Genomic DNA, 16,865 nt, shown 5'->3' with positions numbered 1-16,865 from the left:
CTGAGAGGGCTCGCGCGCGGTCCTTCTCTTCATTCTTCTGGACGGTTCCAGCGTCCCTTCCTCCCCTGTTCCCGCACTTCGGGACACGGTTCTTTTAAAAAAAAAATTGGATACCTATCATTATAAATATCATGATTCATAGATATATCATTATAATTCGCCGTTTTAGAGTCGATGAAATTAAAAAATGACATTTTATATGTTTTCTAGCGTACCTAGCACATACGTATTTCCGTATGGATAAAATCTTCCCTTTCGGATGTGTGCAGATCTGAGTATGAATTAATAGCATCTTTCAGATTCTGTTAGGATTGATGACTTGTTTAATCGGTCTGGTGGGTAGGAATTTTTTCACTCTAGATATTAATGTAGAAGAATTTGTCAGGAGAGATATTGATGGTAGGAAAACTTATATGAAGGGAAAGACTATCAATTGGGTTGTCGACATAGAATCATTTTCGTTAGATGCACTGATGAAAAGTTTATTCACTGAGTTGAAATGGGGGATGAACTAGGCTGCCACAGTATCGTTCTTTGATAAGGTGATGGGTGAGGATATCAAGCTGGTAGATGAAACATAGATGATAGGAGTATTTGACATGTACAAGGACGAGATGTGTGTGTAGCTTATTGTAGGAGTATTTGATAGTGCTAAATGTGTTGAATTTGAGCGCAACCTGGTGCAACCTGTGTGTGTATTGCCACCTAGAGTACCACTACCAACTGAAGAATCAAATCAAACAGACCCTTCTACACCCAGGAAGTATAGTCTTGTCATACCAAATGTTGAGCCTTTAACTTAGAATGTTAGCTCACAGCCACAAACACACCCACAGACAGACAAGAGATCGTATGCATCTAAAGTGGCAGATTCTGGAGAACCTGCAACCAAAGATGCAGGTGCTTCAAAGCCTAATTTATTTGACAATTAAGAGGAGTATATTGGAGTGAATGATGAGCATATGTATATTCCAGTTCCACCCTCACAGCCACCTGAAAATCCTGAACTAAATGGGGCAGCTGCAGAACCTTTTGAGCCTGTAGAAGCCTCTACTGCTAAAGGGGTTGGTCCTCCTAAGGCAGAGGTAACTAATGCATAGCCAGAGGAGTTGCTGAATGTGCTACATGATCTTGAGAACCCATTAATAGCAAAGAATGCTTTATTTCCTGACATCATAACCTTCAGAAAAATAATTAGACACTATGCAATTAAGAGATATTTTGAGTTTTGTAATTTGAAGACAGATACCATAGGGTTCATTGCTAGTTGTTCCCATGAAGGGTGTCCATGGCGCATCCATGCTTCTAGGATCCAAGATGGCCGCACTATAAAGGTGATTAAAGTTAAATCATGATATTTTGCATGTCAGTTTGATGTTTTGTACTAATTTTTCTAATTGATCTCTTCTTTGCAGATAAAAGTTCTTCCATTTGAGCACAATTGCCCCACTACCAAGTTGAGGGAAGGGAAGATGGCCACTTAAGGGTGGGTAGCTGATAGACTAGGGGATTGCCTAAAGAAGAACCCTGAAAAGAGTCCTAAAGATGCAACAAAGAAGCTAGAAGAGGAGTATAAGATTAAGTTGAAGTAATCTAAGGCTTGGTCAGGTATAAAGCTGGCACTCAAACAAATTCATGGTACCTATGAGGAGAGCCACCGGTTGCTGTTCAACTGGAAAGCTGAAATCACGTTCAATTGTAGAGATTGATTTGAAGAAGGTTGGTAATAAGATGTATTTTCAGAGAAGTTTTGTTGCTCTTAAGCCATGTGTAGATGGATTCCTAGCTGAATGTAGACCTTCTTTAGTTGTAGATTCAACTAGCTTGCATGGTAGATACACTGGACAGTTAGCATCAGCCACATCTGTAGATGGTCACAACTGGCTTTATTATGGTGCATATATTGTGTTTGACTCAGAGACAGATGAAAACTGGCTTTAGTTTATGAAGTATTTGCATAGAGCTATAGGGGCTCATATAGGTTTAGTTATATCCACTGATGTCGTCAAAGGACTAGAGAAGGCTGTGGGTGTTGTGTTCCCTCGAGCTGAGCATAGGGAATGCATGAGACATTTGTATGGAAACTTCATGAAATATTACCCTGGACATATCTTCACTCAGCATTTGTATCCTGCTGCAAGGAGTTACACAAAAGACAAGTTTAGGTGGCACATAGAACAAATTTTTGCTACTGCTCCAGATGTTGTACAATATCTAGAGAAACATGACAACATGATCTAGTACAGGTGTGGGTTCTCAGAAACCAGCAAGTGTGACTACTTGACTAATAATTGTGCTGAGAGTTTCAATAACAAGATCAAGCCTTATAGCGGCCTCCATCTGCATGAGTTGGTGGACAACATAAGATAGATGGTTATGGAGAAAAGGTGGCTCAGGAGGAAGATTGGAAATATGTGGGAAGATGGGATACTTCCAAGTGTAATTAAAGCGCTGAATAAAGCAACCCAGTCCTTGAGAGTTGTCAAGGTTGAAAGAAGTGAAGAAGATTTTGCTGAAATCACACTTGTTGATGCAGATAATGTGACCAGAAGGCACACAATTGACTTGAAGAATCACAGTTGCTCATGTAGAGTATGGCAAGTCACAGGAAAACCTTGCAACCATGCCTTGGGGTGGATCTGCTCTAACATAGGTGTTGAAATCTCTGAGTTTGTGCATGAATACTACTCTGTCAGGAAGTTTAGGGTAGCATATGCAACAAGAATTGAGCCAATGCCAGATAGATCTCAGTGGACTCAGGTGGATCTTGGCTTCACTGTGTATCCACCCAAGTAGAAAAAGTCTAGAGGGAGATCTAGAGTGCAAAGGATAAGAGGTGTACTTGAACCAGGGAGAAGAAGGGTGAGGTGTAGAAGATGCAAGGCTTTTGGACATTTTGAGAAGACATGCAAGGTGGCTAAAGCAGAATCAGCAGAAGAAGCTACTGAAGAGACACCTGAACAAGCAACTAAAGCTGAAACTGAAGATATCCCTGCAACAGCAATTGAAGCTGATGAAGATGGTGTTCAAACAACACCTAACAAGAGGTACTGCCATTTCTTGTGTTTCTGTCAATAAACACCTTCCATTTGTACTTGACACCTAACATTTTTGCATATGTACTGCTTTTTTTAGGAAGAGAACAGGAGAAGGAACTTCCTCCAAGAAGAAGCAGAAGACCCTCAAGAAGAAAAAGACACCCAAGAAAAAGAAAACCCCAAAGAAGAAGAAGACACCCAAGAAGAAGAAGGAACAAGCTGCCACTAGTGCACCACCTGCTAGGGTTGTTAGGAGTCTATCATATTATCTGGGCATGTGAATTTGTGTTATGGTTGTTTAGATCTAGGCATGAGAACTTGTGTTATGTCTTGGTTTTATTTTGTGGTCATGTGAACTTGTAATCTGGGTATGAGAACTAGTGTTATGTCTTGGTTTTATTTGGTGATCATGTGAACTTATAATCTGGGCTCAAGACCTTATATGTGGACAAGTCAGTTTATGTCATTTCTGAACAATATGTTACATGTGCTATTATGCGGTCATATATTAAGTATATTGTATGAATGAATGAATGTTTGAGTCTGACGGACATCTCAGGTTGTATAAATGAATGTTCAACTCGCCAGTGTTTCTGCCTGGTTGCAAACAAAACAGGTACAACATACTTCAACCAGAATGTCAGTTAGAGACCAGATCTTGGTTGCACACCACTAAACCCAATTTCTTACCATCTTTACAGCTGCATCAACTCATAGATGCTGCGAACTTTGCTTATTTCAGCTATGATTATCCAAGTGTGTCAATACAGACCGATGAAGAGAGTTACAAGCTAGCATGTTTGACAAATTTATTCAGTGTATTCTGTTATACCTCAAGGTGCAGCTGACACATTCACCATGCTCATCAAAGCACAGCATGCTTTTGCAGGACTCATTTTGTCTCATTATGATAAACTTTGCTACAATAGTTTCACTTAGAACACAATATCACAAAAAAGGAAATGGCATATAGGCACATATGAGTTGAAACCAGGAAGAATAGCAACTGAGTTCAAATGGCATACATGCATACATATTGCAAAGTACTCAATATTTCCATACGGGCATACAAGCATGCACGACTCCTTTCTTAAAATTTCCATTTTTTCTCATACAACTCACTTGCAAAGTACTGTCAACATCACTCCTATCATACAACTAACATGACAATTCAAAAGCCAAGTTGAGATACACTACACATCACTTGCACATCACTGCAATAAGAACTCCCAGCGTACAACCCAAACATCAGTAATAACACACGCATTATCTGCTCCAAGTCCTTTCTTCCCTATGCACACCATTGTGCTCAGCAACACTATATGTTGCTTCATTTCCATTATTTCATTCGTTAGTTGGCCAATCTGATGCTTCAACTCCACAAATTGTTGATTCCCATCTCCAATTTCACCAACGCGGCTGTTGTTAACATAGCAAGGAGCACCAGCTTCTTCCAATAACCCCTTGTGGCGCACAAAGGACCTGTACTCGTTCTCCCACTTCTAAAAACCGTAAGCCATCGGATCATCCTACCACGGGAAACAGAATCAAATCAAACACAAACACCATTCGGATATAATGCCAAAATCAGCAAATTGCATCGAATCGATCCAATTAACCTGCACATTGTTCTCACACTTGTAGAACACTCTCTCATAACTCGCAGTTTGCTTGCTCTTTAGCTTAATCACACGAAACCCACAATCAGGGCAATCAACAAGGGGAAGCTCCTTCCCGTCGCTACCGGTTGCGCTAGAACCTGACGTCACCTTCATAGGACTACCCCAAACCCTAGAATGGGACATGGTTGCGCTGCAAACTGTGCTGAAGGCCGTCAAGGATCATGCCTCCATAAAACTCAGATGAGCTCTGCCTCCATCATCAGTGAGAGCTCGCCTTGCACTCAGCTGGAGACAGAGTCGGTGACGCATTGCTGGAGTCCTCGCAGTCTACTCCATCGCCGATAATGAGCAGGTCGCCTTTGTCGCCAGAGTCACCGAGTAGTCGCCGCCAGAGACGAGCTAGGTTTAGTTGTTAAAGAGGGTGGGGAATGGGGACTCGGTTTGGAGACTGTGACCATAGCCAACATACACGGCGTGAATAGGGGCAATTTTGTCCATACGAAAGTAAGTATGTGCCAGGTACGCCAGGAAATGTATGAAATGTCATTTTCCCAATTCCATCATTTTTGTAATGGCGCGACTCTAAAATCACAAATTATAATGGCATATTATGAGCTGTGACATTTATAATGGCAGATATCCAATTTTCCTTTTTTTTATATAACTCATGTAGCGTTTAGATGTAGATTGAGAATGGGAAAAGGATATGAGGATGTGAGTTTTGGTCTTGTCGAGGGTGTAGGGATTGGTGACGTCCTAAGAGGGGGGTGAATTAGGACATTTAGAACTATTTTGGGTCCAAAAATAACACAAGATAAACCTATATCAAATTCTATCTAGATGTGCTCTAGGTTTATTTAGTGTGCCTACTCTACCGATCAAAGCGTTTGCAACCTATCTAAGAAGGTAAATTGTAAGAATATAAATGCGGAAACGTAAATAAGGTAGAGAGAGCAAACTCAGCACAAGGATGTTTATCCCATGGTATCGATGGCATGAATACCACTCATAGTCCATGTTGGAGCTCCACAAAAGATATGCTCCTAGTCAGCACTCAGTCACGGCTCTTGAGCCACCAAGTCACAAAGACAAGACATCCACCCGGATAAGCAACCAAACCACCAAGGAAACATCTCACCACTAGCTTCTCTTCCGGTTCCTTGCCGTCGTGATCACTTTAGAGCTTGAGCCACCAATGCAAGGGTCTTCGTGTCCCCGTGCATGCTTCTCGTCGCCGCTCCACACCAAGTCGGAGGGTTAACAAGTTTGCCGATGAGTCACCAAGACTCCAAGACACCGGTGTACCAAGAGATACAATCTTGGATCACTCCTTGATCCAATCACTAGGCAGCAATAACCTAGCAACATACTCTCTATGCTTATAAGCACTAATCACTCTCTAATGGTGTGCTTAATCACCTTAAATGATCACTTTAAGCACTTTGGTGGCTTCGATGTCTTCTCAGGTATACATGAACTTTGTAGGACTCCAGCAACCTCAATGACTAAGTGGGGGGGAGGGTATTTATAGCCTCCAATCTGCGCACTAGCCGTTAATCCAACGGCTCAGAAAAGTTGTTAACACCGGATGATCCGGTGAGAACAATAGTACTAACATCGGATCATCCGGTGAGTACATTCTCACAAACTAGCTGTTGGAACCCCTACTCAAGCCTGTGTGAACACTGGACACTCTGGTGTATACTTCATCTCCATCACCGGACTATCCGGTTAGTATATACTTAGCATGTGAGCCAACTGCATCCTCTTTGTGTAAATTGCTCTGGTGTTAGTATCCAATGCACATCACTTCATCACCGGACTATCCAATACCTTGAACTTCGTTCTGCCTCTTTGCATTGTTCATTGTCTGATGTATTATCTGGTGTAGCCTTTCTTCATCACTGGACCTTCCAACGTGTTGATCTTCGATCTTCCATGGTTGCAACCTTCTCTGGTGGAAATACTCTGGTGTGTATCTTTCTCTGATCACCAGACTATCTGGTGGGTTGTTACATTCTGCCTTCTGGATAGAAACACTCTAGTGTTACCATGCTTTGATCACTGGACTATCCGGTGAGGTAAATCTTCGACTTCTCTAATTTGACCAAACTTTGTCCCGGCTGCGATGACTTCTTTATGTGTTGCATCCATGAGACCTACTAACATATATTCTTGACAAACATATTAGTTCTATTGACTATGTTATCATTAATCACCAAAATCACAATCATAACCTAATAGGGCTATTTTTGCTATAATCTCCACATTTTTAGTGATTGATGACAACCCAATCAAAGCAAATGGCAAATAAAAATGATACTAAATATAAAGATCATAAATGAGTACAAAGTCTTACCACATTGCTTGGATGCATGTTCTTACCACTTAGTCCCCTTTTGTTGTAACTGCCCCTTTTTCCATCGCCACTATTTCCCTTGATCAACCCATGCAAGAGCATCTTCTTCTCCTCCTCCGTTGTCGACATCGGCATTCCTAGACATCTTGCTAGTTGCTACAATCTCCTCTGTATTATTTATCTTGCAACCTTGCATCTTACTTTGGTCATCAAAATTCTCCCATTTGTCAACAATCTCCCAAAAAGTGTTATAAATACATGTTGAACTCAGGGGAAAATATTAGAGTACATGGGAGAGAGCTTCACAAATCATGATCAATAAAAGGATACCAATTGTATGCAAATAATGATTGTGTTTCGACTAGCCCCGATTAAATTAATAATGATTGTGTTCCAACTAGCCCCGACTAAATTAATAACGATTGTGTTCCAACTAGCCCCAACTAAATTTGACTAGCCTCGAGTAGGATTTGACAAGTCTCAAGACACCTCGACTAAAGCATGTCCTTGACAAGATATTCAACTACATACTCGACTAGTAGATTTACTCAACTAGATACTCGAGTAGGATTTACATATGTACTTGATGGCGACGTGAGATGCAGACGCCCCCATTGTAGCGAAAATGGCCCTACTAGGTCATGATTGTGATTTTGGTGATTAATGACAATATAGTTATTAGGACTAATATGTTTGTCAAGAATATATGTTAGTAGGTCTTATGGATGCAATACATCAAGAAGCCACTATAGTCGTGACAAAGTTTGGTTGAATTAGAGAAGTCCTAGGAAAAATATACTCACTGGATGGTCAGATGCTGAAAGAATTGTACTCACAGGAGCTTTGTGTCCACAGACAGCTTTACCTCACCAGATGGACTGATGTCAAATGGGTAGAAGTAGCGGAGCATTGTTGACAAAGGGGAGAATACAGATGACTTCACCGGATGGTGCGGTGATCACCAAAGGATCACACCGGACTAATTCTTGCAGAGAAGAATCCAAGCATAGAAGAACGAAGATCAACTCATCGGATGCTCTAGTGCCTATGTTGTACACACTGGATGCTTCACACCAGAGTATTTTCTACAGAAGAGTTTCCAAGAGTTAAAGATCCAAGAATACCTCACCGGATGGTCCAGTGATAGGTGCAGTGTACACTGGAGGCTTACACCGGAGCAATTTACACAGAGATGTGCAGAGGCTCAGATGACTCAAATGTACTCACCAAATAGTCTGTTGATGGAGATGATATATATACCAGAGTGTCTGGTGTTTAGGATGACTTTGAGTGGGTTCTAACGGCTAGTTTCTGAAGATGTACTCACCGGATGATCCGATGTTAGTACTACTATTCTCACCGGATCATCCGGTATTAACAAACTTTTCTGAGTCATTAGGTTAACGGATAGTGCATGAGTTTGAGGCTATAAATACTCTTCCACTCAGTCATTTGAATTTATGGCTGTCCAAAAAAACCCATATACACTTGAGAAGACATTCAAACCACTAAAGTGCTTAAAGTGATCATTCAAGGCGATTAAGCACAAGATTAGAGAGTGTTTAATGCTTATAGGCCTAGAGTGAGTTGTAGCTAGGTGTTGTAGCTTAAAGAAGAGATCAATGAGTGATTCTAGCTTGTACCAAATGGTACGTTGGTGTCTTGGAGTCTTGATGACTTGTCGGCAACTTGAACCGAAATTGCTTAAACTTGTTGAGCCTCCGACTTGGTGTGAAGCGGTGGCAAGACACGTATACGGGGATGTAAAGACCCTTGCCTTGGTGGCTTAAGCTCCGAAGTGATCATGGCGGCAAGTGACCAGAAGAGAGACTTGTAGTGAGGCCTTATCTTGGTGGTTTGATGGCTCATCCGACTTGAGGCTTTGGTGACTCAAGAGTCAGGACCGGGTGCCGTCCAGTAGCATATCTTTGGTGGAGCTCCAACGTGAACTAGGGGTGCCATTCATGCCATCGATACCACGAGATAAAAATCCCTTGTGCCGAGTATGCTTTCTCTATATTATTTACATTTCCGCATTTACATTCTTTCAACCTACCTTTGCGCATTTATCTTTGAATGTACTTAAAGACGCCTAGAGCGGGGTGAATAGGCTTTTCTGAAAATTAAAACTAACCAGTGGATTAAACAGATACCGGATACTCCAGTGAAGGTCAGATACTTCGGTCCGTCCGGAGTATCCGGTCTAGTCCGGAGTCTCCGGTCTATTCAGGAACTCGAGAACAACTGAATTTAAGCAAGTACAACTAAGGTCTAAACGGTGATACTAGTTCTAATATCAGCACAAAGCTTAAACAACAAAAGATACTAGCAAGATGATCACAAAAACTAATTATATAGGAAAAATCCCAAAACTACACAACTAGTTTAAAATGCACAAATGATAAGACAAGAGATTATCCCGGAGTTCGGCCACCTCACAAAGAAGTGCCTACGTCTCCGTTGAGGAGCTCATAAAGAGCCAGGTCTTTTCCAACCCTATCTTCTTCTAGCGACCACAAAGATCAAGCTATAATTTCCTTACTCAAGTCGATGTCAATTACAAACTTCCCCTGGCACTCCACAATGATTGGGTGCTCTACGGGCGACGTCTTGCCATCTAGGAGCACAAGGCTCCAAGAGAAATGATCACAATGTATGCTCGATGACGAACTCAATGCTCAATTGACTCAACTTCACTCCAAACACAATCTCTCAATTTTTGGCGCAAAACTAGGCACTAGAGATGTTTGGAGGGATTTTAAATGCTCTTGGGAGGCTTTATGAAGGTGGAGCTCAGAAACAATAGCACGCTATAAATGCTTGGGGGTGTGAGAGTATTTATAGCTCACCCTCAAAAACTAGCCATTACTGTTTTGACATACCTACCTCGGAGTATCCGGTGAACACCGGAGTCTCCAGCCTGAAATCCAAAACGGCGTCAGAACAGTGTCAGAACTGAGTCAGAACTAGCCGTTACGGTTCTGTTAAACTGTCGGAGTCTCCGGTGAACACCGGAGTCTCCGGCCCAGACTTAGTTACCACAGAGAGAAAGTCCGGAGACTTGCCGGACTCTCCAGCCTCCCCAAGTACCGGAGTATCCGGTGAACACTGGAGACTTCGACCTTTTAAAATAAATACTAACCGAGCGACTCTTGGCGGAGTCTCCCTAGGAGACTCCGGCCAAAAATATTTTCCTATCGGAGTATCCGGTGAACACCGGAGACTCCGGCCTTTTTCTATCAAAAATAAATGCTTAACCGAGCAACCCCTGGCGGAGTCTCCCTCGGAGACTCCGGCCAAAAATTCACCAACTACCGGAGTATATTCGGAACCGAGACTCTTCTGGCGAAGTCTTTCTCGGAGACTCCGGCCTAAACATTGAGGACCGGAGTATCCGGTGAACACCGGAGACTCCGGACTCGGTAAACTCTGCCAATATTTCCCGGTGTCCGTGGGTGAATGTGTCTCTCAACTATTGGTTCTAAAGGATTATTTTGAGCATTGAGACACCATGAAAGCTGACAAATGCAACCCTCTTAATAGTACGGCTAACCTAGACTCAATTTCAAAGATAGAACAATGAAAGCTAACAAATGCAACCCTCTTAATAGTACGGCTAACCTAGACTCAATTTCAAAGATAGAACAATTTAAATCCTATTGAGTACTACTCATTGCTTCTCTTTTCTTTTCGAGGGACGTCAATCATCGTGAGTCTTCATAATTGAGACTAAGACCTGTTTATAGCTTCGATAAACATATTAGTTCCTTAATCGTTTTTTCATCAATAAGCCAAAACCCACTTAGGGGGCCTAGATGCACTTTCAATCTTCCTAGAGTAGTTTGCTAGGATTGACTATAGGTTGCTGTCGGTGACATAGGAACCGGGGGTCCCCGAGTCCCGAGGTCAGGGCAGCAGAGTGCCACGTGGCGCCTTCCCTCTGGGACTTCTCCCCAAGGTCCGAGAAGACCAAGTTCCGGGAGAGGGTGCTCGGGGCCATGAACAGTGGTCCCCGAGTACCCGAGGACCTGAGAAGTACAAGTTCCGGGAGAGGGCGCTCGGGGTCATGAACAGTGGTCCCCAAGTACCCGAGTTCCCTGATGACCCAAGCAAACACAGTTCCGAGAGAGGGCGCTCGGGACCATAAATAGTGGTCCCCGAGTGCCCGAATTCCTCGAGGACCAAGAAAAGGCATATCCGGGAGAGAGTGCTCGGGGATATGAACAGTAGTCCCTGAGCACTCATAGTTCCCCGAGGACCTGAGAAGTCCTTCGTCGGTGGTCCCCACGAGGGCTCAGCGGTGAGGTGTCAATTGGTGAGAGGCCCGATGCTGCATTTAAGAGGGAGCATGGCATGTCACTTCCAACCACTCCCCCCACGCCTACTGTCGGCGGGTCCCATCGCGCGTCATCCGGTGCTCCTCGGGATATCATCGCAGGGCTCGAGGCATATCTCCTGCCACCCTGCTGTGTCAGGCTCGCTCTGACCGGGCAGGCATACGGGGTTGCTCGGTGGCTGCCTGGTGGGCCCTCCCCGCTACACCCGCTGAAAAGCAGGATGATGACGACAGAACCGGACGGGGGCGCGTTTTCAACCCCCGGGGTCACATCAAACTACAACCCATGATGGTTGCTTTCCATTTATGGCGCCTTGGAACTCGCACTTTCCTTTCTGGGCACGCCAAATCCCCTCCGACGGTATAAAAGGAGGCGGTGCATCCCGACGGCGAGGAAGGGTCTCACAGGTTCAGAAGACAACGACTTCTTCAGGACCGAGACAAGCTGACGAAGAACAAGAAGCACGAAGCTCTAGACTTAGACAAAAACCCCTGTAACACAAGAGATCCTCAGAGAGTCATTTCCAGAGCATTTATAGCATACACACAGGAGTAGGGTATTGCGCTCCGTGCGGCCCGAACCTGTCTAAAATCTCCTGAGCATTTATTTCCACTAGCATCCGATCATCCATCCCACCTGCATCTCATTTACTCTCATTTATTTCACGTATGAGGTAGATTCAGAATCATCCCCCTGGCCGAATCTCAAAGGGGGTCCCTCCGGATCTCCGCTTGTGGAGTTCATCCTCCGACAGTTGCAAAACTCTTTTGTGTGGTAGAATAGACACACTAGATAAACATAAATCACATTTAGATAGAATTTGAGATATATTTATCTTGTAAAGTTTTTGGAGCCATTAGTTTCTAATTGTTATAATTCACTCCCCTCTTAGAACGTTACCGATCCTCACACCCGTGGTGTTGATGCTCGATGCAGTAGATGATGATGAAGATGAAGTAGTCGATGCAGATGCCACCGTGATGTTGATCCAGTAGGCGATGATAAAGACGAAGTAGTCGAAGTAGATCGCGATGATGCAGATGAAGCAGATTGTGAGAAGTCACGATGATCGCTTCCAAAAATCTTATTCACCCTCGCCTGGTGCAGGATCCTAAGAGCGACAGGTTTCAAAGACCTACTCTCCCATTCATCGGTACACACCGGTGCAGCGGGATGGAGTAAACTACGTGCGATAGCGCAATAAAGAAAAATTGGCAAAATCCTAATTGTGTGTGGTGTCTCGCGTCTCTCCTTTGTGTGGCGACTGGCAGATCATGATTACGTGAACTAAAGGTGACATTCATATCATCGATATAAAGGGAGAGTCGCGCGATTGAGACGCACCATGACCGGAGACGGTTACGCCGCTACGATCAGAGTCTTGACTAATACGATTTTCATATATTTATCCGTTTATCCACGCAGCAAAAAGAAAGAAACCACAAAAGGAGGTCGAATCTGTGTAAGCAACTGGACCCGATTTCGGTGAACCATTCACGCATGTGGTCTGTCCTTGCCCCCGCTCCAGTGAGACGAGCAAGCGCGCATATGTTCTTCTAATCCTTTTATTCACACATACTAAATAGATAGAGAAGAGAAACTATATCTCCATCTATTTCCATTAGTAAGGCAGAACTAAAGAATACACGTCCCTTCACATGATTAAGCATTTAAGTTTTATTTAAAATTATATAAATATAATGACTAAGTTCATATATTCTAACATGTGACCGCCGCCCTTCCGATTAGGAAGACTCAATAGCCTCCCGATTCGAAGAGGTAGTGCAAGAGTGGCAGAGGCAGGGGTATCCGGCGGCCTCCCGATCCAAGGAGTCATCGCGACACCAGGAGAGGAAATCATGGGGATGAGAAGGACAAAGGAGCCAGAGCAGCACGGGATCGTTAGGTGGTGGCAGGGATTTTAGCTAGAGGGAAACGCTAAAAATATGGAAAGATCCGGTGATTAACTACAATATTAATTAAATCGCATGATTTAGGAGGAAATTAGTAACATTGCATCACAGTCCTCTAAAAATAAGGAAACAAGCCGGTTATTAACTGCAATATTAATCAAATCACATGATTTAGTAGGGAATAACTTTGCATCTCTGCCCTACGATCAAAGATGATCGGTGGAGATAAAAAAATTCCCTACCAAGCCCAAAAAATTCCCTACCAAGCCCATCGTCAATTGCAGAGTTTATAGTAGTACAGATGATTGTAACCCTTTTTTTTATCTATTATAAAATGATCCTAAGCCCATCGTCAAGAGCCCAACGCTGTCCTGCTGATAATGACAGACGAAGTTACCTTAATGGGTCGGAACCTGACCGAGTCTTAATTACAACCATTTAAAAAAACGAATTTACTACGTTTCAACCAATTAAATTCAAAGTTTTATTTTACACAACGGGTTGTCTATCCAATCATTCTATGTACGCTTATCTTTTGATCTGTATTTAATTAGAAATTTTTATCTAATATACATAGAAAATTATATATATTTTTACTATAGAAAAATATTATTTATTTATAAATTAATTTTTTTACAACTATTAAATCTTCATCTAATAGTTACTATTATCAAGTTAAACATTTTTTTATTTTCATTCGATTCAAAATTAACAACTCCCTTAAAAAATCAGCCTAAAAAACTCAGCTCTCGTCTCTCTTTCATTTGCCCTTTTTTCTTCATGAGCACTGGCTGATCTGAACCGTTCCGTCCCAGATGAACGGCCCGCGATACCTTCCTATCCACAATATTATCCCTTCCTCTTCTTCCTCCCCAAAGCCCCGCTCACTCCACTCATCCGTCGCTCCCCGCCGCGGCCATGGCCACCGCCACGCTCCCCCTCCGCCTCCTCCCCTCCAAAACCCTATCCCTCCCCGCCAGCTCCCTCCCTTCCTCCCGCCGCTCCCTCTCTGTGGCCTACGCTCCCCGCCGCTGGCGCCTCCTTGCGGCCGCCGAGGAGGCGCCCGAGCCCGTGGAGGTTGAGTTCGTGGAGCCCGAGGCGGAGGCCGTCGAGGAAGCCGGGGATGAGGTGGTTGAGGAGGAAGCGGCAGTTCCTGAGCCTGTCGAGGTGCAGCTTGCGGCCGCGGGCGCCGGGAAGGACGCCGACATCTTCGCCGTTGTCATGGTGGGTTTATTGGCTTTGCCTTTTGCTCCCTCGCCCCTTCGCTCGCCCGCCACTAAATCTGCGATTTTGGTCCCAGTTGTTGAAATTGAGTTCGTCTTTATGCTGCATTGGCTGTAATTTTCTTAATGGCACTCGAGCATGCAGTCGCATACCAGCCTGCCTTGTGGTAAAGCAAGCATTTTAGGCTTGTGTTATGCTGCATGGCAAATAGCTAGAATGGTGGTGTGAGTACTAACAGGAATGTGCACTCACCACTCATCAGTGTGTACGGCCCACAGTGTTAGCATGATGACGACGACGACGACGACAATTGCAGAATTTCAAATGATTCACTAGCAGCCTTACAATGACTGTTTTTCTTCATTTTTAAAAATGCTGAAATATGCAATAATTCATCTCCTGGTATGCCATGCTTGTGTGTTCTTCTTCGCGTGCTTGTGTGTTCTTCGCATGAGCATCCTGAAAAATGGTGAATCTATTTTGACTACTTTCCTGATTTGCAGATTGGTTCGAGGCAATACATTGTGATGCCAGGCCGGTATATATACACACAGAGATTGAAAGGTGCCAATGTCAATGATCAGGTTTGGTAATCGTCCTTCTCTGCATAGTCTGTTGAGAACTCCTAACTGCTATTTGTAACATAGTGTAGGTTATGAGATGTTGCTTGGTTCCTCTCCAGCAATATTTGGATAGGGCGATCCTTTGGAGAGTCATCTATTTATCTTGCTGCATTCGTGTTCTTATAGCAGCAATTGAGCTCTAATTATTCCCTCCAGAGCTAAAAACTGTAACTTAATTCATCCCTCTTCCATTTTCTTCATGCTGCTTTGGCGAATAGGAAAACTTTTTGTTGCATTTTTTTGATATGTTGGGAGCGCAGAAAAACTATCTTTCCATACCTATTTCTTTTGTCTGTAGTCTGCTTCCTCTCGTAGATCCCAATAGTACAATGTATCTGGTGTGAATGCATAGAAGAAATTACACCATGATGGTATCATCAGCTCAGGTGATACATATTGCAGATAGTACACTCTGCAATTATGCAATGTGATATCGAGGTAGTACTAGAAAGCAAAAGAATCATTATCGTCTAATAGTGAAAAATATTTTTAATGTCAGCTGGTGTGTGAATGTGTAGTTTTTGCTTAGAATCCGTTGTATTTGTTGGTGAGATGCACTTGTCTGTTATAGCAAATACATTACCTTTTTCCTTCATAGGAATTAATAGATATGCCCTCAGGAGCATGTTCAGTGCTTCGGTCCTGGTGTATATATTAGCTTCATTGAGTCACCCATTAATGAAACTCCTCCAATTCAGCGCCTTCCGAAGCACTGCTCTTTTTTTTTTGTCAGAAATTTGACTGCCTGATAATGTTTGATTTGCAGATCATATTAAACAAGGTGCTACTTGTGTCAACTAGAGACAAAGCTTACATTGGCATGCCAGTGGTGACCAATGCTGCGGTTCATGCAGTGGTCGAAGAACAGGTATGTCCTCTTCATATTGTTGGATAAATGATGGATACATAATAGTTGACACTGGTTTCCCCCCATTGTTTGGTCCACAGGGACGGGATGATAAAGTTATAGTCTTCAAGTTCAAAAGGAAGAAGAAGTACCAGAGGAAACATGGTCACAGACAGGTATGTTTTCAATAACATCCTCAATTCCTCATGAAAGGTGGAAGCATAATGATATATACTGAATTGATTTTTTTACATTTCAAACTCCTAAACAAATTGAATACTTCTATGTTTACAATTTCCTTTTATATTGCAGCCAAATACCAGGTTAAGAATCACGGGCATAAGTGGATACGAAGAGTACCCTGCTGACCCTATACTTGACCCTGTTGCAGCTTAAGTTAAATTGGAAGTTATGTAGTTACAAACGGTTGGTAATGCAGTAGCATGCAAGTCTGCCTTTTGTGTCTTCGAGGAACATTTTTCAACAAATTTACTCTGTTTACATGTTCCAAATGCTGCCAGTCAGCCAGTGGTTCCAATCCTCTGTTTATTCCACCAGCTCTCTTGTTTATTTTGAGATTGTGTATGCTAGCCAATTGTATTACCTGACCGCTCCTAAAGAAGAGATTGTTTTTACGTACAACATGGCCATTTTAGCTTTGGTTTGGACAGCGTGCATGGTGGTTGACACACACAGTGCAGAAAATTATTAATTTCGTGGTCTTGTATAGTTTTGTGTTCATTATCATAAGATTTTATGACCGATTATGACATCCAAAGCTAAAATCAATGGTCATGGTTTGTGCAGCAATATTGTCACTGTAAATCCTTAACAAATAACAAAAGTATCCCTGGATAAGTATGTTTTAGTAACACTTGGCATTAGAATCTTTCTTCAAATTC

At 42.9% G+C, this 16,865-nt stretch overlaps 1 protein-coding gene across 1 annotated transcript; it reads left to right on the top strand.

Annotated features, from left to right (window-relative positions):
* The first annotated feature begins 14,128 nt into the window (after positions 1–14,128).
* On the top strand, positions 14,129–16,605 carry LOC133918749 (large ribosomal subunit protein bL21c-like). The gene is made up of 5 exons (XM_062362787.1): positions 14,129–14,493; positions 14,997–15,077; positions 15,883–15,984; positions 16,065–16,139; positions 16,276–16,605. The coding sequence occupies exons 1-5, from the start codon at positions 14,188–14,190 to the stop codon at positions 16,357–16,359; spliced, it is 648 nt and encodes a 215-aa protein (XP_062218771.1). The 5' UTR covers positions 14,129–14,187; the 3' UTR covers positions 16,360–16,605.
* Positions 16,606–16,865: the final 260 nt, after the last annotated feature.

This window comes from Phragmites australis, chromosome 5, assembly GCF_958298935.1.
Source record: "Phragmites australis chromosome 5, lpPhrAust1.1, whole genome shotgun sequence".
Taxonomy (NCBI): domain Eukaryota; kingdom Viridiplantae; phylum Streptophyta; class Magnoliopsida; order Poales; family Poaceae; genus Phragmites; species Phragmites australis.
The sequence above is the reverse complement of the archived record's forward strand: the minus strand, read 5'-3'. Positions and strand labels throughout refer to the sequence as shown.